The sequence below is a fragment of the Apostichopus japonicus genome, chromosome 13, assembly GCF_037975245.1.
Source record: "Apostichopus japonicus isolate 1M-3 chromosome 13, ASM3797524v1, whole genome shotgun sequence".
NCBI lineage: Eukaryota > Metazoa > Echinodermata > Holothuroidea > Aspidochirotida > Stichopodidae > Apostichopus > Apostichopus japonicus.
In genome coordinates, this window is record NC_092573.1 from 15,798,265 (window position 1) to 15,818,974 (window position 20,710).

The 20,710-nt window shown below is 38.4% G+C and overlaps 1 protein-coding gene across 1 annotated transcript in view; it reads left to right on the top strand.

The window, feature by feature from the left end:
* Window positions 1–15,776, top strand: part of LOC139979189 (epithelial sodium channel subunit beta-2-like) — a 22,947-nt gene extending 7,171 nt beyond the window's left edge. The window contains exons 5-12 of the mRNA XM_071989930.1: window positions 908–1,071; window positions 1,961–2,071; window positions 2,383–2,500; window positions 4,603–4,684; window positions 8,308–8,365; window positions 10,323–10,402; window positions 12,666–12,741; window positions 14,412–15,776. Coding sequence (XP_071846031.1) covers window positions 908–1,071; window positions 1,961–2,071; window positions 2,383–2,500; window positions 4,603–4,684; window positions 8,308–8,365; window positions 10,323–10,402; window positions 12,666–12,741; window positions 14,412–14,639 — 917 coding nt within the window. The 3' untranslated portion in view covers window positions 14,640–15,776. The remainder of the gene's footprint in view (window positions 1–907; window positions 1,072–1,960; window positions 2,072–2,382; window positions 2,501–4,602; window positions 4,685–8,307; window positions 8,366–10,322; window positions 10,403–12,665; window positions 12,742–14,411) is intronic.
* The last annotated feature ends 4,934 nt before the right edge of the window (window positions 15,777–20,710 follow it).

A 20,710-nucleotide genomic window follows, 5' to 3' on the forward strand; every position in this document is an offset into this window, starting at 1 on the left:
TGTCAGTGGATAGTCGGGCATTGTGTACAAATGTATGCTTAAGACTACTAATATGTCAGATGTCAGTGGATAGTCGGTCATTGTGTATACGTGTATGCTTAAGACTACGAATATGTCAGACGTCAGTCGATAGTCGGTCATTGTGTACACGTGTATGCTTAAGACTACGAATATGTCAGATGTCAGTGTAAAGTCGGTCATTGTGTATACGTGTATGCTTAAGACTACGAATATGTCAGATGTCAGTCGATAGTCGGTCATTGTGTACACGTGTATGCTTAAGACTACGAATATGTCAGATGTCAGTCGATAGTCGGTCATTGTGTATACGTGTATGCTTAAGACTACGAATATGTCAGATGTCAGTCGATAGTCGGGCATTGTGTATACGTGTATGCTTAAGACTACGAATATGTCAGATGTCAGTCGATAGTCGGGCATTGTGTACATGTGTATGCTTAAGACTACGAATATGTCAGATGTCAGTTGTAAGTCGTGTCGTCATCAGTCGGGAAAACAGGACATATAACGTTTCCATGTCTGACAGTCGGCAGTGTGGGGTGGTTCACGACTAAAACTGCACCGGTTTAGCAAATGTTACCAATGACGTAGTAAAGAATTTGCATTGTGACCAAACGAACTACGATTGTTAACAGCAAAACGTCGTTGTGTGCGCTGATCAGTCGGTTAGAATGCGTATCGGATGGGCCGATGGAGGGGGGGGGGGTAAATCCATGCAGGGGGTCTTTACGACAATCGAAACCTAAGTCATGACCGTCGAGTTGAGCTCGGTCGTGATTGTTACGACAGTGCACGGTGGGTTTTAGTCAACAATGATTTAAATTCAGATTCAAGTTAAATTCTTGTTTATTTTAAGAATTACTTGCACATTCCTATCTACTTGTAGGACTGTCTCTGGAATTATTCATAGAGCAGCACGAGTACGTGGGCAATATTCAGCCGTCAGCTGGCATTAGAATCCTTGTCCATCCTCATAATGTCATGCCCTTCCCAGAAGACAACGGTGTATCTGTGTCGCCGGGACAAGAGACTTCGATCGGTATAAAGCGGGTGAGGCTCCCAGTTATCTAAGCACATGATGAATAAATGTTATTTATATTTGGAAATATGTAAATGATATTAAGTCTACCAGTGGAACCACTGGAACGGCGTTAAAGTGATTCCGTGCGATTCGACGTAGGAAATACAAACAAAATATCATTTTCATCACTATGCCTTTTCATTAGTTTGCATTGTCATAAACGATATTGTTGTACTGTATATATTAGAATTATTTTGTGCCAAGCAGGGAAAGATGAGAACCAATGGAAATAAACAGTTATGAAAATAGTTCTAAATCCGCTATAAACTTCGCAACTCCCACAGCACGAGAGGTACAATACGTGAGTGAATTGTTCGACTAGACTAGAACTCTAGTTAGTCTGAATTTTCCTGTCTAAAATTTGGAAAATGGTACGCGAATAATTACAAGGCTTAATTCACACCACTTTTCTGTTGAATTATATATACAGGAATGTATTAAATAAACACCGTACGTCTAGGAGGGAATACCTTCGTTGCAACGAATGGATTTTGGGAACCTCGAAGTGAAGGTTTCTATGGTTATGACCTTACTTTTCCGACCAATTCTGAGCGACTATTTACAAATAATTGCAAACCTGTTTGGGGAAAAATTCGCCACCCGGCCTGTGGGGCGTTATGGGACAATACCCAACAGGCGCCTTTGGTCAATATATAAGGAGATCCGGGTAAATATGGTATAACAAATAACGTGTTCTCATCTCATAATATTGAAAGAAAAAATGAGAAATTCAATAGGTCTCAGTAACATCAGAATTGTCATCGGAGCCCGGCCTGCGGACCCTCGACACATCTCATGGGCAATGTTTTTGCCGTGTTTCCTTTTTCTCAAGTTTGTTGTATCATTTCATCTTTTCAGATTAAAGTATCTCATATTCCACACCCTTACTCGAAGTGCATACCAGTTGATAACCTAGAGTCAGACAATGTGTTTCTACGCCAGTTTCCTGGTATCATCTACAACAAAGATGTAAGTTACTTAATTAATGTAGCAACCTTATATTTCTATATAGGCTATATATATTGAATATATATATATATATATTCAATATATATATGTAAATATATATGTATATATATTCAATATATATATATATTCTATATATATATATATATATTCAATATATATATATTCAATATATATATATATATATATATATATATATGTGTATATAAATATTATTGATATATTTATTTATATATATATATTTAAATTTATATATATTTATATATATTATTGATTGTTGTGATATATATATTTTACTCTATATACTTCTACAGACATGTGAGAAGAGCTGCCTCTACCATGAGTTACTGAGTAGATGTAATTGTTCAGAACCAAGATACAGATACAACATCTCTGATGGAGATATCTGCTGGTCAAACAACGACTTTGAAAGTAAATCTTCTTTGTTTATGTTAATAATTTTCTGACAAATGGACTTTCGGGGGGGGGGGGGTGGTTACGTATTGCCAGTATCATATTCACCACCAATTTACTTATTGTTATCATGGTGTATATGTCTACATTACTCTTTATAAGAAAGGGCCCAAACACGTATACTTATGATTAAAATCAAGGCAAATAACCCCCTCTCCTTCTTCTCTTCCGAACTGACACGGAATATGACAAAACAATCCTAGTGTACGGCATATCAATATATAATATGTACGTGCGGTACAAGTTAAATTTTGAAAATTCTTCAACATTGCTGCAAAGTTGCAAACAATGACATCATTCTGCATTTATGAGCACCCTCCAATCCACCAAAAAATAGTCACCTTCGTACTTATCACCCCCTCCCCCCGTACAAAGATGGTGCTCACGCCCCCGCCCACCCCACCCCCCCTTTTTTGAGGGGGGTCAAAAGCCACACACTTTATCCTATAACTACTGTGCTTAACGTGTTTAACAAATAAATGCATAGAGGGTTTGTCAATGGACTTATTTCTTTTCTCCTCGGTAAGATGTCTGCACTGCTCTTATATCCAGTTTTTAAGACGATCAGCAATGAGAATTAGTGATAAAATCATCCATGATAATTTGGTTGTTCGTGGTTGGGAATGTAATTCCATTCGATGTACTTTAGATTGACAGTCCGCAAACTATGTGAAGGGACCAAAATGTGGGTCGCGAATAAAGTTTGGTGGGTCCCGGATTTTTCCAGACGTCAAAAATGTATTTACAGTTTCAGAACTTCCTGACGGAGATCGATGTGCTCACATTAATATTCAGAGTCCAAAGTATGCTTTCATGTAGTCTGATAATCGATTCTGAGAGGTGGGGTGTCGGAGTCTGGTTCTATGCGGCTCAGTCTTCATTGAAGAGCCTCTGTACTCGTGGGCCTAATATAGATTTCGCACCGCCGCTGAAGAAGATGATGATGACGATGCCGGCGCAGTTGTCAGTGAGAACTCATTGATACTGAAAGACGACATTGAATGATATTAAACCAATCTTATGGTGGCTATCGCTCATTGCTTCCTACCCTGTGTGAACAGGATGTCTCGAAGTAAACGGAGAGACAAATTCAGACACTATTTCTCCATTTATAGATACCACATCCGTTTATTTAAAACGATGCCTCCTCAATATGTGTTGACAATGGGTGTGTATATATAAATGTGGACAGCTACGTTAATGAGGAGACGCGCAATAACACGTGTCTACGGACCCCTTATCACTACGACCTGACCTGAAAAGGTTAAATAATATGTTAGGTATCACATTGGAGCATGTCTATGGTATGTAAAAGACCCAATTAATCGAAAACCCGGTTTATCGGTTAATAATCAAGGTTTATAAGTCTAGAATCCATGTTAATCTGTCCAGATTCCAGGTTTATCTCCGAGCCGATAAAACAGGAATCTCGACTGGTTAACCTCGATTCTCGAATAAAACTTTGAATATCAACCGAAAATCAAAGATATTCAATTTATAATCAAGATTTATCAAAGAAATTCAGATAATCTTGGATTATCAACTGAAAATCCAGGTTTATCGGCAACATTGACCGAGAATCTTTGATTGAAGACGATAAACCTGTTTTTTGAAATGATAATCCTGGATTGTCAATAATAAAACCGGATTATCGGTCAAAAAGCCTGGATTGTCGAGAAAAAGGTTGTTTATTGGCTACAATCCAGGACCTGGATTTTCGACTGATTAACCTGGATTATCAACAGGTTTACGATTTATGCGCATTTGGCTCGCCATAAACGTCACATGACTCCCTCATGGATTGGAGTAGCTTGGAGTAGATTCGATATTATAATATTATGATGATGTTGTCACGATTGGCACATTATACAGAATATAAAATACTTATCTTACGTGTTGTGGAGGTTTATCTTAGTGATATTGTTGAGGGCAGGGGAAATGCTTACCACATTTCCATCCCGTTCACTAAAATATACGTCCGGACTGGGGTAGGTTGAATTTGGAAAGATAAAATTTATTATGAAAACCCAAACTGGTTCTATGGTTCTATTATTTCGTAGATAAGTGTATTGAAGATATAGAAAACCAATATGTCAACGGAGATCTCAGGAACGTTGCCTCCACTTGTAACTCACCGTGCACGTAAGTATTCTGTAAAATGGAGTCAACGAAGTAAAGGTTAAACCAGGGGCTTTGATTATGAATTGACAAACAGAGGGGCGATTCCAAAAAGGGAACTTAATACTTATGCACCTACGTGGTAATATTATACTATATCAGAGAGCAACTGCAGGCATTGAGAAAGGAAGGGGTGGACTTGGGGTTGTTGAAGAGGAACCAATTATGGGGATCGGGGGGGGGGGATCTCACAAAGAATGAAATTAAATATTGTGCCAATAAACAGTTTAGATTTCTTGTGTGAGTTCGAAACTCGGGGTGGGGTGGGGGCTATACCCTCTTGGGTTGAAAACATATTACAGGTCATAATTTTTCAAGTTTAGTGAAAATTTTGAGATACCTTTACGTATAAAAGAGTCGAAATTTCTAGACAAATTGTGAAAAATGCATATTCTAAAGTTTACACCAGTTGGTCGGAAAGTTGAAAAAAAAGAGCTGAGAATTTTGGTATAATCAAACTGTGTAGAAATATGAAGATAACAAATCGGGATTTCTATATAACAAGTCGCAGTCGAAAGTTCGTAAAGATTAGAAAGTCGGTGATAAACAGTTGACATTTCCAAGTTCCCATTTTGGCCAATCTACAAAATTAACATTCTTCTGAGCAATACGTCCAACCTCGACGGGTATGCTGCCCACACCCTTATCGCTTTTGAGTCCTATACACTACTGCTCTAGCAGTCTGGACTCAACTGAACACATGGAGTGACAAGCAAAAGAAAAATATCATAAAAATATGAAGGTATGCTCTTTACCAGTTTTTGTCCCAAACCGTCATAAAAACAAGCATTTCATGAAGTCTGTTTCCGTTTATGTTTTAGGTTTGGGAAGTTTGATCCTCTGTTCGTCTGAACTAAATCACGTTCTTGTGGATAAAGAATATCTGAATTGACGTAGCTTCATGAAAATGTGCAGAGTTTGTTGACATTCCGCTCTCTCGCAAAGTGCGGTAATTTGTCATTTAATTTTGCCCGATAAGCGACTCTGTGTTGGTATCAATGGATAGAGGATAGGAGCAAAGTGACGATTTTTATAGGAGGGTCAAAGTTGAAAATTTCCATATTTTTCACAAATAGCAAAAGTTGGGTACAGATATGAAACAATGCAAAAATTGACTTATCGGAAATCGTGTCAATAAATCAGAATTCTTTATTTTAGTTACCTAATAGATACTATTATCAGAGGGTCACACAGTGAGCGGGAAGGGTGCAAGCCCCCCCCCCCCCCGCCCCCCCCCCCACAGTATGTTAACAAAACAAGGCCCTACCGTAAATGATAACAGTGGATGTTTCGCTTGGATTTGATTATAAAGTCGAAGAACTTTTGTTTAAAAAATTAAGGGAATACATTTCAAATTTCAATCAATGATTTCTCTTTTTTACGTGTTATTGTGTCGAAAAATGCTACAAGAAAACAAATGTTATCTGATGAGGCCCCAGCAGCCGGGCGCTTCGTCCTAGACCCACAGCAGGGTCTAGGACCCTGGTGTGGGTCATATAGACCCACATCCATAGGCGTACGGGACCATTTCAGTTTGGGGGGCAGAACTTTTTGTGCCCGAAAGTTCCCGTGACACTATCTAAGCGGAGCGCCACCATCGGTTGGCGCGTAGCGTACAAGAAAATTTTTGGCACACAATGCCTCTCAGATTGCCGGAAACGGCACTTCTGAGGCCTTGCAAGTTGCATCTAAACATTCTTTATTTTATAATCTCACGTTTTAGAAATTTACACTTCCCCAAAAATTTGGTAAATTAGAAGAAGAAAAAATGGTAACATCACTTTGAAGGGGAAAAATGGGACAGTGTATTTTTTAAGCTCCTATTTAGTTACTTTATTTAGGCGGAGTGTATAGCCTAGTGGTTAGCGCCGGCGTCTCCCAGTCATGAGATCCCCGGTTCGATTCCCCGCCGACAGCAAGGTGTGTCGTCTGGCAAGGGTGTTGTTCAATAACAACTTCCCGACATGGACGTTAAATGGATGTGTGCCGAGAGATTGGCTTCGGTCAGCTTGCGAGTCTATAAGCCTTCATGGCTTCTTTCGCGAGTTCCTGCTTGCGGGAAGATCACATATACATACATACATACATTATTTTAACACAGTACTCAGCTACCTCCAGAAAAAACATACATTGTTCAACGACACGTAGGCGGGATAATGTCGCTGTGTCGGGTGAGACTGCAATTTGTCTCACAAAAAAGTATAAAATATAACAAAGAATATGATAAACCCGTACTTCTAGGCTTGTAGGCACTCCCCCCGCCCACCATCCACGAAAAAGAAAATGTTTCTTATATACACTCATGTTGGGGATGTCCAGGTCAAGGGCGGCGGAAGCACTTTTAATCTGGGGGGCACCGACATCAAAGGGCACTTTGCAGAAATGCGATTAGACTGATGCAGCCCTATATTTAGTACCCTTTATAACTCTTATTGTATTATCTTATTTGTGTATACACATCACTCCATCAACGCCCCACCCCCCCCCCCCCCAAAGGAAAATATGCATACTAGCACTGCAATATTCAATACGCAAATTGGGAAACAAGGAACAAGCTTTCTCTTGAGACAAAATGAGGTGAAATCATGCTAGTTGCTAATGTAGGAATCTTCCGAATTAGAGTTTTTTTCTTGTTAATATCTTAACCAATTTTTTCCATTCGAAATAGCTTTGGGTTTGACCAACAGAAATTCATTAAAAGTCACGGGCTTAGCCAGGATTTGCAAAGTTGTATGCACGACTATCTGAGCGGAGCGCCACCATCGGTTGGCGCGGAGCGTACTATAAAATTTTTGGTTTTACAAACCCCTCAGATGGCAGGAAACGGCCCTTCCCGAGTGTTCATTCTGGTTACCTGGCCTCTTGCTAACTTGAGGCACCTCAATTTTTATGTAGAAAAAAGGCACTTTTTTAACCAGAGGAAAACTGGGGGGAACGTGCCCCCTGTGCCCCCGGTTCTGCCGCCCTTGGTCCAAGTATACAATTGACTAGTTAGAAAAAAAATTGATCGTGCAAAAAGCGTGGTAGCCCAAATGAACTGCGCTTACGGTGGTGTTACACGGAAATATTCGGGCATCATGATGCTACATAAAGAAAATCATGGAATTGTCGGGCAAAAATTTGAAAAAGATTCGGGCAAGCTACTGCTTATTTATATATATATATTTCCAGATGACAAGAAATTCGGGCAAAAGTCCTGAAAAATTCGGGCAGCCTAAACATAAATATATATATTATTTTTTTTCCCCTCTTAGGCTGCCCGAATTTTTCAGGACTTTTGCCCGAATTTCTTGTCCTCTGGAAATTTGGGGGGGCAGTCTGCCCCCTGCCCCCCCCCCCCCGCCTCGTACGCCTATGCCCACATCATGTAGTAATGAAGTTCATGCAGTATAAGTCCTCTTTCTGATATGTATTTCATCGCTTGAACTGCGCTTCTATATAGAATATAATATATGGTAGCTTCCTTCTCTTTACACAAGTATAATCTATAGTACGTTCACCCATGCTGATGACCTTACTTTTATGATTCTGACGAATGATTAAAAAAGTAAAGACTTCTTCTTTTGTCCCTTTTTCTTTCTGCTTAGAGAAACGTCCTACGAACCAACAGTTAGCGCATCCGTTTGGCCTAACCAGTACCATAGGGTAGGTGCTGAATCCAGTGTCTCGCTTATATATAGTTATACGAATTAATTATAACATCGATGCGTGGGATAAACTCATCATAGGCGTAGGAGGAGGGGGGCGGGGGCGAATATTTTTCCCCAAACAGGTTTGCAATTGCGTGGTTTTCAGCCAATCAGATTGCTCGTGACGTCAGCATCAATAATGGGCATGGCTTCGAAGTTCGTAGACATGCACTGAGTTACACACTGACACTTAATTAAATCTAGTTACGGGGTTTCCCCATCAAACGCCCTTACTTTATTTTTAATGCTTGAATCACATGTTGACCTTACTTATGATACATACGCTACATTCTATTGGGTTCGTGTTTACGTTATTCATGATTTGTGAGCCTTTCTACTACAGTCGGAATTCGTTTCATGGAATGGGTAGGCCTACACTAAAATCAACTTCACGAGTCTTGAATGAATAGGCCTATACGCAAACAGTTTAGTGTACAGTATGATATTTTCCGTCACTGCACTGTGTACACAGTTGACAGTTATAATACATATAGTCCACCAGCGCATGTGTGATGTACCATGTACGAACATTTCACTGTGCGATGTTATCGATTAATGCATGCCTTCACATAAAACTTCGATCAAAGTAGATGATCATACCATACTAGTGAGCCCAATATGTCTAAACCAATTCCAAACACATCTACATACATAAACGAAAAGCTTCGGGTAATTTTGAACGGGCATATTTTCGTTGCAACGAATGGATGCAGACACCTTGGTTACCTGGAAGTGAAGGTTTCTATCGTGATGACGTAACATTTCCGACCAATCATGGGCGCCTATTTACACGCAATTGCAAACCTGTTTGGGGAAAATAAATTCGCGGCCGGGGGAATGCAGCCCCCTCCCCCCCCCCCCTCCCACCCAACCCAAAATGTTTGTGAAAATTTGGGCAATATGATGAGAAATTTTCGGGCACCGACTGAAAGAAATATAATTTGCAATGTGTTTTACAATGGTGAAACTGATATTATCATTAACATTATTATTGTAACGACTTCCCCAATAATTCTAACTTATATGGAAGGGTAATAACACGGCAAATAATTGTATGTAATTGGAATGCGATATGATAACCGATGCATACCTATATGATATGCACATTAACATGTTGAAGGTGTTTAACATGTTGAAAAATTTGTTTATATTTTTAGGGCAAGTCGTTACAGACCCCCCCCCCCCCAATCAAATTGGGCACCTATGCCTATGATACTCATCACTCATTCGTGCAGTGTGCTCTACTTGATGTTGGCGTCGAGTTCGTTTCACTTCTGTCCCTTCTTAATTGCTTCCTTTCTGAACAGTAGGCTACACTAACTTTCTTTCAGAAGGGACCGTTCCATAAAGGTATACATTTCTGTCACTTACACTGCTCAGACGTGGGGATTATGAAGACGCCTGACGAGAGGGGGGGGGGGGGTCATGGAGCTACAGCCATAGCGACGTGGTCCATATAGAGCGTCCAGATAAATATGGGATGGAGAATAATGTATCCACTACCTCAAAATACTAAGAAGAAATAAAGACTTTAAAAAGTGATTCGGTGGCATAGATGGCACAGGGGGCTTTTTATTTGCGCATTGTAATGATAGGATGACAGTACTATTCCTGTATTATCCGTATAGGATGCAGCATTGATGTCTTTCATGGTACTTTAATGCTCTCATTTATCACATAAATTTAGACTAAGTAACCCTCTCCCTCTTTACCCACCTCTCCACCCACTTCCACCTCTCTCTCCACCTCCACCTACACCTCTCTCTCTCTCTTTGCGACGTGACAAAATATGATAGTATTTGTTGTTTATATTTCAGATAGTGATCATAATATATGTTATTTGTCTGGTTCTTGCATTATGTATATCTTTACTAATATTACATTATGACATGTTGTCTATTTTTACTGTACAGGACACTGTGGTAGAAACTATGCTTAAAACCGACACATTGTCACATCTGTGTGAAGACGATGATTATGATTCATTCATTCAGTAAGTACGAACATGCATACTTAACACAGTTGATCCTTTACTGTGTATATTGCCTTGTTATTGCGCTTTTTGTGAATGTATTAGCGTGGTTTTCGAAAGTTCTCAAACTATTGAACTTTCAATTTGATAGTTTTGCTAGGAATGTGTATCTGAGTGCTTTTCTGTGTCAAAGTTCAAGAAGATTAAGTCCGTCTATTTAAAGGATGCTGCATGCTGCTCGAAGATCTACTGCTGAATTAGATGCATTTATATGCCAGGGTGTTATAACACACTAACACGTGTTATGTTTTGGGAGCATGCGAGGGCTAGATATGTTAAAGATACAATACAGTAAGTCGTAGTGGTATTATATATTTTTTATTATTATTTATTTTTTTATTTTTTTATAATATAAAATATTTTTGTATTTTGTATTCTGTATTTTTTATATTTTTTATATTTTTTATATTTTTATATTTTGTTTTAACACAGGCCGCAATAAAATGTGCCTCTAGCATAACACGTGTTATCATGTTATAACACAGATGCATATAAATGCGCATGGGCGACGATCCTGGGGGGATGGGGGGATATATCCCCCCCATGAAAATGGGTGGAGGGGATGTAATACACCATATCCCCCCCACCAAATGCCAGGAATAAGAATATTTTCATGCCTTCATTTATGCATCATCGTGAATGTACGGCTCTTTTTTAGCTTCATTTCTCGCCTACCATAAACGCAGTGCGATCTTTTCAAATAAAGCGTCTTTATAAAGCAAGAATAGTTGACTGTAGGCTTCATTGGCCCTATAACAACAAAATGTATTATTGCGCCCACGGTATTGATATAGTACATATATGCACCCTCATAGTATTCATATAGGCCCTATAGTAGGCCTACACACGTACATGTTCCCTCGAACAGCTGAGAATCTCATGTTACCAAGGTAATGCTTAATTAGGGGCGTCGGAGCGGTTGGCCGGACCAATATTCACGGCGCAAAAAAAAAGTAGCACTAAGAAGAAAAAAAAGGCAAAAAATAAAGAACCAAAATGAAACATACTTCAAAATGTGTTTCAGAAGATTAATCGGGTACAAAAACAGACAAGGGAGAATGCATATAAGAAAAGCTCGGGAAGTGCCATTTCCTGCAATCTGGGAGGCATTTTTTCAAAATTTTCTCCATTACGCTACGCGCCAACCAATGGTGGCGCGTAGCGTAGTTTCACCTAACCCCCCCCCCCCCCGATAATTATGGTAGATGGCCACACTCTGATCTTCCGTAACAATCCCAAATAGCTTCCGACGCCCCTGTTAATACACGTACGTTTCACCTGGATGCCCTAGCAATCGGTACCTAGGAATGTAACTATGTGTAATTGTGAATTGCATGTGTATAGGCCTAAGGCCATAAGGCCATTTTCTTCATCGAATAATATAAAGAGCTCTCGAACATTCTAACGTAGCGCATGAAACAAGATTGACAGGGGCAATTTTCCCAAAATAACACCCGAAATTAAAAAAAAAGTATTTTGGATCCTGATTATGAGATATTTCGGACATGATATCCCTATTTTAAAGTTGGGTATATGCCGCATGGAAACCTCGGCAAGTGCCGTTTCCGGCCATCTAGAGGGTTTGTAAATCCCAAAATTTTCTTGTACGCTTCGCGCCAACTCATGGTGGCGCTACGCTTAGATAGTCAACAAGGTCATATCCCCCCACTCAGAAGTACGGATCGCCGCCCATGTAAATGCGCAATATATTCAAGTCGAAAACACTATTGTAAGCAACTGTACAATTCAGTTCGGGTGGTATATAAATAAATTCCCGTTGATAATAGCAAACAGTTGTTGTGTGCGCTGATCAGTTGGTCATTGTGCAAGGGGTCAGAAGTAAATGCAAGTCTCACGACAATCGAAAAATAGGTTGACGACGGTCTAGGTAAGTCAAGTCGTGATTAAATCGTGAAGTGTGCCGCGGGTTCTACGAATGTTTCGAAAACGAACGGTCAGGGTTCTTGTAACACATAATAGACACGCTTTGCTAACATGTCGCTTTTTGCTTGACTGAATCCTCGAAAATGGGTGCATGTATTCGGGGAAACACGTCTTTGTGAGTATGTGATTGTTTACCATAGCGTTACCACTAACGGCAGTGTATTGGTTTGTAAAGGAATGCGCATTGTTTTCCGAACATGAAATCTATATAATGATGTGTATGTGTAAGTTTATATGATGGTAACAATAATCAGAATTCCACTGTATCATCATTATACAGGAATAACTTTGCAAAGGTTTTGGTATTCTTCAACGAGCTGAATTATGATAACATTTACGACACTGAGAAGTATTTGGTGAGTCTACCACTTGGTTGCCTGTACTTGTAGGTTAAGCTATTACAATCGATGTACTGTTTATATATGTGCATATATATATATCAATTTCAAATATCATGTCTCATCATATTACTTAAATTGAAACGAAGAAACTAACGATCTCTGTTTTGAACGTTTTTATTGCAATTTGAACATCTGGGGCTCTGAAAATCGGTCATTGTGCATTTGAAATGGGTTTTTTTTATTAATTTTTTTTTTATTAAACGTTCGTTCAAAATAAATGTGACATACTTTACATTCCAATTACAGTAAACGTTTGTGATAGCTTCAGTTGGTGGTAAAATGTTCAAATATTCCTTTGAGAAGTACCGGATGTCTACAGTCATCGAACGAAAAGGGTGTACTATAGGCATCGGTTTCAAAACTTTCCCCCAAATCAACCTTGATTAACGAACGAAATACAAATCACAAAAAGATAGGGCGATGAATCCCAAAACATTATGTGCAGAAAAATATACACCGAGACCTCGTGGGACGTCCATCCTCAAACGGAGTAAAAATCAAAGAAATGGCGAAGTGTTTGCGTGTAATATATAATCTTCTTCACCAGCATTTTAGCTTCTCAGCTCATTCTGCCAATTTCATGTCTTTATAACTTTTATATTGTTTTATGTCTGTGAATATTTTGTTTATCATACAGTTTGTTTTTAAATTTTACCCCAACCTGTTTGAGTTTTTTCGCTGTTTTAAAAATCAGTTATATTTGTTATCATGAAATTTATTTGCTTTAGATTGAACAATTTAATTTTGGCATAAATTAATAAAAATTTCTTTTTCTGCCTTTGTCTTTCATTTTTGCCCGCAATGGCTGCGCATAGTGTGAAGCATCAGCCAATACTCATAGCTGCTTGTACAGTAACTACTGTTCATGTTCCACAACCGTGCATGAGTAATACTGCGCTGTGTTCGTAACACGGTAACATGTGTTACAGGTGGCACAGTAATTACTGCAAGTTTTTTCTCACTGCAAATTTTAATTTTTAAAATTTAAATATTTAAAAAATTTAAAAAATTTAAAAAATTTAAAAAATTTAAAAAATTTAAAAAATTTAAAAAATTTAAAAAATTTAAAAAATTTAAAAAATTTAAAAAATTTAAAAAATTTAAAAAATTTAAAAAATTTAAAAAATTTAAAAAATTTAAAAAATTTAAAAAATTTAAAAAATTTAAAAAATTTAAAAAATTTAAAAAATTTAAAAAATTTAAAAAATTTAAAAAATTTAAAAAATTTAAAAAATTTAAAAAATTTAAAAAATTTAAAATTTAATTTTGTTTAAATTATTGCAAACTTTCACCTGTCGGACTCATATTCAACGTGTGACAGCTTTCCAGTAATTACTGTGCCAACTGTATACCACACGTTACCGTGTTGCGAACACAGCGCAGTAGTTACTGATGCACGGTTGTGGAACATAAACAGCAGTTACTGTAATAGCTATGAGTATCGGGTGGATGCATTGTACATAATTTCCAAGATGCATTTTCAACCGTCGTTTTGATTTTAAATATTTCTGGCACAAATATGTATCAAGCAAATATACTATAGCAGGATACAAGCCGTTTGAGAAAGATAGTTATTTGTGTTTTAATCATCCAACTTTGTCCAACTTTTCTTGCTTTCTCAACAGTGGTATGACCTATTAAGTGATCTTGGGGGTCAGTTCGGTCTCTGGATTGGTGTCTCGGTGCTTACGGTGTTTGAGTTCGTAGAACTCATGTACGACATTTTCTTGATATTACTATACAAATCTAGAGATGTCTGCATTAGCAGGAAAAAAGCAAATAAGCAGGTGGTAGATGAGAGCAGAAAAACACCAGTTTTTGCCTTTGAAGCAACGAATGACGTCATCATGTAGCCACCTTGTTCGCACAAATTTGGCTATAACGCGCATACCAATATGACAAAATGGCCGAAAGCCTCAACCCAATGTAGGACAGTGCATAACATAATGCAAATTGACAGAGGTCACGTGGTCGAAGGAGGTCGAAGGAGGTCAAAGGTACAAAGTGTTTCGCAGAATATTCCTCTGATAGACTTCAAACTGATGGACTTAAACAGTGTGTTGGACTTCAAACTTGATGATTATGTGCTAAGATATAATGACTCTGTGACGTAAGATTTCATATGGTCAAGGGTCAGTTTTCAAAGGTCAGATAACCGAACTAGCACATTTTGGCCAACGTCGCCTGGTCAGTTGACGGCAAGTGTCAAACTTGGCCAAATTTGTGCCGAAAGTGTGTCTAAAGCTGTTCACAAATCTTAATGGGATATTCCGTTGTCTGAAAGTTGATTGCTTACGAAACGTGCATGCTGTAAATTTAAGTTTGATTAAAATATTGCTCTTTCGGCTATTTCGAACATTAAAAATAACAAATTATCTGAGAGTCATATAATCATATACAACGTAATGACTGCTTTGCTTCATTGAATGTTTGTTTCAATGTGTCAATGAATGTTTAGAGCGTATCCATTAACGTAAAAAGTCAAAAGTCATGAGGTTGAAGGATCATGCACTTCAAATTTGATGGGTGTATAACGATCGATGTGCCCCAGAGTGTTGATGTCATATATATTATAACCAGTATATTATAACCAGTTTTTAGATGGGATATGCAGCTCCATGAATTGCTTACTCGTTTATTTTGAATGTTGACTTATATATTTTAAATATATATATATATATATATATATATATATATATATATATCCTCAGTTGCTAGTTGTGAAAAACAAACTACCCAGGAATAGGTGCTGCAAGGTCATATGACGATATTATTGCACCCACAACGAGGAATGATTCAACCCTGCATCTCTTCTAGAGGCTTGCTCAACTTGTCAGCAAGCTAGGCCTATTAAAACCGTTCGTCGTGTGCCAAGTGGGGTCCAAAATGCTGGAGAAGTGGCGTACGACACTATCATCAATTTAGGGGCAGGACACCGATGGGGTTTTGGTGTATTCCCAGAATAAGTTGTCTTGTAAATGCTACTGTTGTCCAATGAGTCTTGAAGTATTAAATTTCCTCGAAATTGTTTTTTTTTACAATTCGTCTTCTTTTTCGAAATGCGACTAGCTCCAACTATTTAATCATTCCATTCATTCTGTGGTTGGGCACAATAAACAGTACAGAAAAATTGGGCAGAGGTTATCTTAAGCATGTTTAAACGGAAATATATAATTTGTAGCAGCACAAGGCAAAATCCCTCAACCAGTCCTTGCACCACCTTTTCAGCGTACCTCAGAATGTCAAGGATATCGCAGTGTATGAAAGTATTGTACTTCAACAAGAGAATGCCTAAATGGACTTGTTTCCCAATTATTTTTGTTTTCTCATGCTGATTTTGGCGAACGATTATTACAGGGTATGAAAATTCAATTGTCGATAATAAGAGAATGTCTCAACGTAGGAGCGCACGAAACCATTCGTAATTATTCTTATTTTTTGAGAATGTATAAGACTAGTATAGGATAAGTGTGTAATTCCGAGGGGTGGGGGCACAAACTTGGAGGTACCTCAAATCCAGTGTCACCTCCCTCACCACTTAGGTGAACTCGCCTTTGCTGAAAGATGTAGTTGGAAATTGAAAAAAACAACCATTGATTATATGATTAGTGTATCTTCATAACCGTTTGGCATCTTAAACAGTTAGTCGAAAATAAAAGTATTGCAAACAGAAAGCAGTCAACGAAAAACTTAATAATGGTAAAGAGTATAAAGAATGAACTTTCACTTGCATATCCCGCATATATTAATGTAATTAATATATACCCGTACTAATTGCATAGGCTTATAAGATTTAAAACAGGAAGTAGTGTTTAGGCTGAATATATACATATCGTATAAAAGCCTAATATCATATGTGATTAACGTCGTCATGGTTGTAGCATAAATAACCGTTCCCTCGCATTTAACTCTGATTTCCGAGTCTGGGACTATACATAGAAATATATTAGGGATAATGGAGCTAACTTTCCAAATTGATTCAAAGGTTAAACCAGGAAGTAGTGTATAGGCTGAATATACATACATATCGTATAAAGGCCTAATGTTACATGTTAATAACGTCGTCATAATTGTAGCATAAACAACCGTTCCCTCGCATTTAACTCTGATTTCCGAGTCTGGGACTATACATAGAAATAGATGAGGGATAATGCAGCTAACTTTCTACATATATTCAAAGGTAAACTATTCACGGATAACAATAAATGATTAAGAGGCCCCACGAAAAGCCCAAAAAATATAGACTGCAAAGTCATTATAAAGAACCTGCATTTCCCAAGGAAGTATTTTTGTGACAGTGAAGATGTATACCGGTACTACACTAATCACACGTTATAGCTTGTGCTGTCTGTAACATTAAGTGCTTCTTTGTGTTGTCTCATCTTTATCTATTCTATGTTTGTCATTTATCTCCAACAAATAACACTCGATACAATCGATTAATAAGTACTCCCCTACTATATGCCGCATCTAAATCCTTGGCACATCGAGGGGAAGGGGCAGGCATCTACACATCGAATCGAGTTCGAAACCAAAGCAAAACGTCCCAACGAGATTTGATACATTATATCAATTAAATCAATTACATACAGATACAGTTATGACCATTATTACATACACAAACATTGATATGGAAAAGTTAGAAGCCACGCCATTTTTCTGAATATGTAGCCAACCTCGTTCTTTTATCGTTTGATTACGAAATGTGCCTATACACTCAAAGGTTATTTCGTGAGTCATGACTTCTCCAATATGGCTGACATTAAAGGTGACAACGTTGTGCTGTAGCGAATATGTTACATGACTAGAGAATGGGTTCCTAATATCCCATTCTATTTTCGACAAATTAAGCGCATTGTCTGAGCAAAGAAAGCTGTAATTACCTGGTTCAGAAACGTTTCTTTGCATAGGTAATATTTTTATACTCAGTTCTCTCAAAAATAAGATTGGTGGAAATGAGCAAGACCGTCTCTGATGGGTTACTTCATTGGTTGTTGGTGATGCGAATTCCTGAACACTAGAACAATTGATAACACTATTGTTCATGGAAACCAATGGAACAAAAGACAAAGTATCTTCACGTTTTCGACCGAGAGATGTTGAAGTTAACTCGGTGTTCGGGGGAGCCATGATGAATGAAGGTGAAGAGGAGGGATTACCAACATCTTCGATTAAACAAGTTAACATCAAAGTCTCATTAGTTGTCTCCTCAGTAAAGAAGACGGTATCTCGTGATGTGGTACAAATTGGAACTGATGATTTGAATTGTACATTCAATTCGATGGACTTTTGATCAACGCTTGGTTCCAATTGGAGACAGACGTATTCACCTGAATCGGCCCGGCTTATGTTATTGATATGCAACGTGTGTTTTACGACATCGTTTTCCATTCCGATATGCTTGTAGTGGAACTTGGATGAGATGTCCTTTAACTGCCAATCACTTACGATAACTTTATCACTTCCTCTCTCAGCCAGATCAAGAAATATCTTAACGGGGTGAGATCCATTGATAAAGCATTCTAGTGCAATGCTATTACCTTCTGTTATAGATCGTTGATTGGGTTGCTTGCTGGCAAATGTCGCTGAATCTCCTTGAGAGTACTTGATGACAAGAATGACTAAGAATGCTGCATGAGAAATGAGATGCTTCATCTTGAAATAGCATGAGACCAATGCAACTCCAGAAAAGAATAATAACCATTAAACATAGAAGTCAAGAATGAACTGTATATTATACGTTCTATTAATATCTTCTATAAGTACACTCCCTAATTGCAAACCTTGCATGTAATGCAATCAGTTCTGGCTAGTACGTCAGCGTTATTGTCTATGCTATAATCATATGATGGAAAGCGTGAGGTGTAACAGTCGCCATCCCTAACGTTGTTAGTTGAGCAATGTGCTAGTTGCAAATTGCAAACCTTGCATATAATACAATCAGTTACGACTAGTAATCGTTATTTTCCATGCTATCATCATATGATTGAAAGTGAAAGGAGAGAGGCATATGGTGAACATGCGCTGTTCAACAACTTTTCCCCACGATAATTTGATTTGTTCCAATATGATATGGACTTCTTGAGTAAGGGAGGTGTAATGGCCCTTAGTCTTCTACAAAGGCGACGGAAGCAATTTTACTCTGGGGGGGGGGGGGCACCGACGTCGAAGGGCACTTTGCAGAAATTTGATTGGACTGATGCAGCCTGATATTTAGTACCCTTTATAACTCTTATTGTATTATCTTATTTACGTATACACATCACTCCATCAACGCCCCCCACCCTCAAGGAAAAAATGCATACTAGCACTGCAATATCCAATGTGCAAATTTGGAAACAAGGAATAGTTTTCTTTCGAGACAAAATGAGGTGACATCATTATAAAGTCCCTGCACACGCGATAGATACATGCATGAAAGTAAATGAACTATGTCAAAATAAGAAAGGATGGGGTAGGTTATGGGATATTAAAACTATACTCATTATACATAGGCTATAAGTGGCGTCTGCTTATTAAAAAGTTACACTATAGTATAGCAATGCATTTTGGAAATGCATTAGATTTTTTTTTTTGAAATTGAATATGCATAATGGCACTCACCAGAATGTTAGAAGAAGTTGCGGAGCTAGGGGTATTGATCAGGGGGTCGAGAATGGTCTGTAGGGGCGCTTTTGACACTATCTAAGCGGAGCGCCACCACAGGTTGGCGCGAAGCGTACAGAAATTTTATGAGTCAAGATACTCCCTAGATCGCCGGAAATGACCCTTTCCGGGCCTTGCTAATTTGCAGATAAACGAAGAATAAATAGGTGTCATCGCCATTTTGTCAGAAAATTACACCAACAAAACGTGACAAATGTCAATAGGTAGATGAGAGCGCAATTAAAAAGTCAATAATCGCGAATAAGTGAAAATGGTGAAAAGCTGAAAAGGGCACAAGCAGTCTATTTGAGTCAGTCAGGGGGGCGGATGCCCACCAATTGTGCTCCGCAAGTATGTCTTTATCCGGCGTTGTACGGAGAAGGATTTCTATCCGGAGGCTGCGCTCATTGGTGCCAGTAGGTATATGTGTATTACGCAGAGAACATTCGGAAAAGCCAGTTGAATGTCATTGTGGTCAGACAGGAGAGATACTAACAATTTTTTTCCAGTCGATATAGCTTTGAGTTTGACCCACAGAAATTCATTAATAGTTCTAAATTAGGATTAGATCTCTTACTGAGATATAGCCGACCTAATAAGGTGATCAAGAGTAAAACTTTATGTAGAAAAAGGGCACATTTTTAACCTGAGGAAAAGTGGGGGCACGTGCCCCTGTGCCCCCCCCCGATTGCCGCCCTTGGTTGCAACTATAGCCAGTAATTGTCTTTGATACAACTATAGCTAGTAAATGTTTATCGAAAAGGCTGTTTTGGAACTTGGAACGCCGATCATGACAACAACAGGCAACAAAGTGCTGCAGCTCTATACATATAAAGTCTGTTAATCAATGATAGGCCCGGGCCTACAGTGCTACATACTGGCTACGCCCCTGATATTTCTAAATTAGGATTAGATCTCTAACTGAAATATCGCTGACCTAATAAGGTGATCAAGGGTACAATTTTTATGTAGAAAAATGGCACATTTTTAACCTGAGGAAAAGTAGGGGCACGTGCCCCCTGTGCCCCCCCCCCCCGGTTCCGCCGCCCTTGGTCCCAATGTACATTGCCGATGACGAAATTTCCGGAAAATTGGAAGAATACGGATGTAGATTAAGATATATGGGTACATAAACATTACGAAGACTACCCCAAAATAGAAAATGGCATCAGATACGTTAGACTCGAATTAACAAACAGTGTCAAGTCTCTACCGTACGCAATCAGTATAAATGGAACTCACTTAAGATTAAAGCACAATGGACAATCACGGGTGTGTA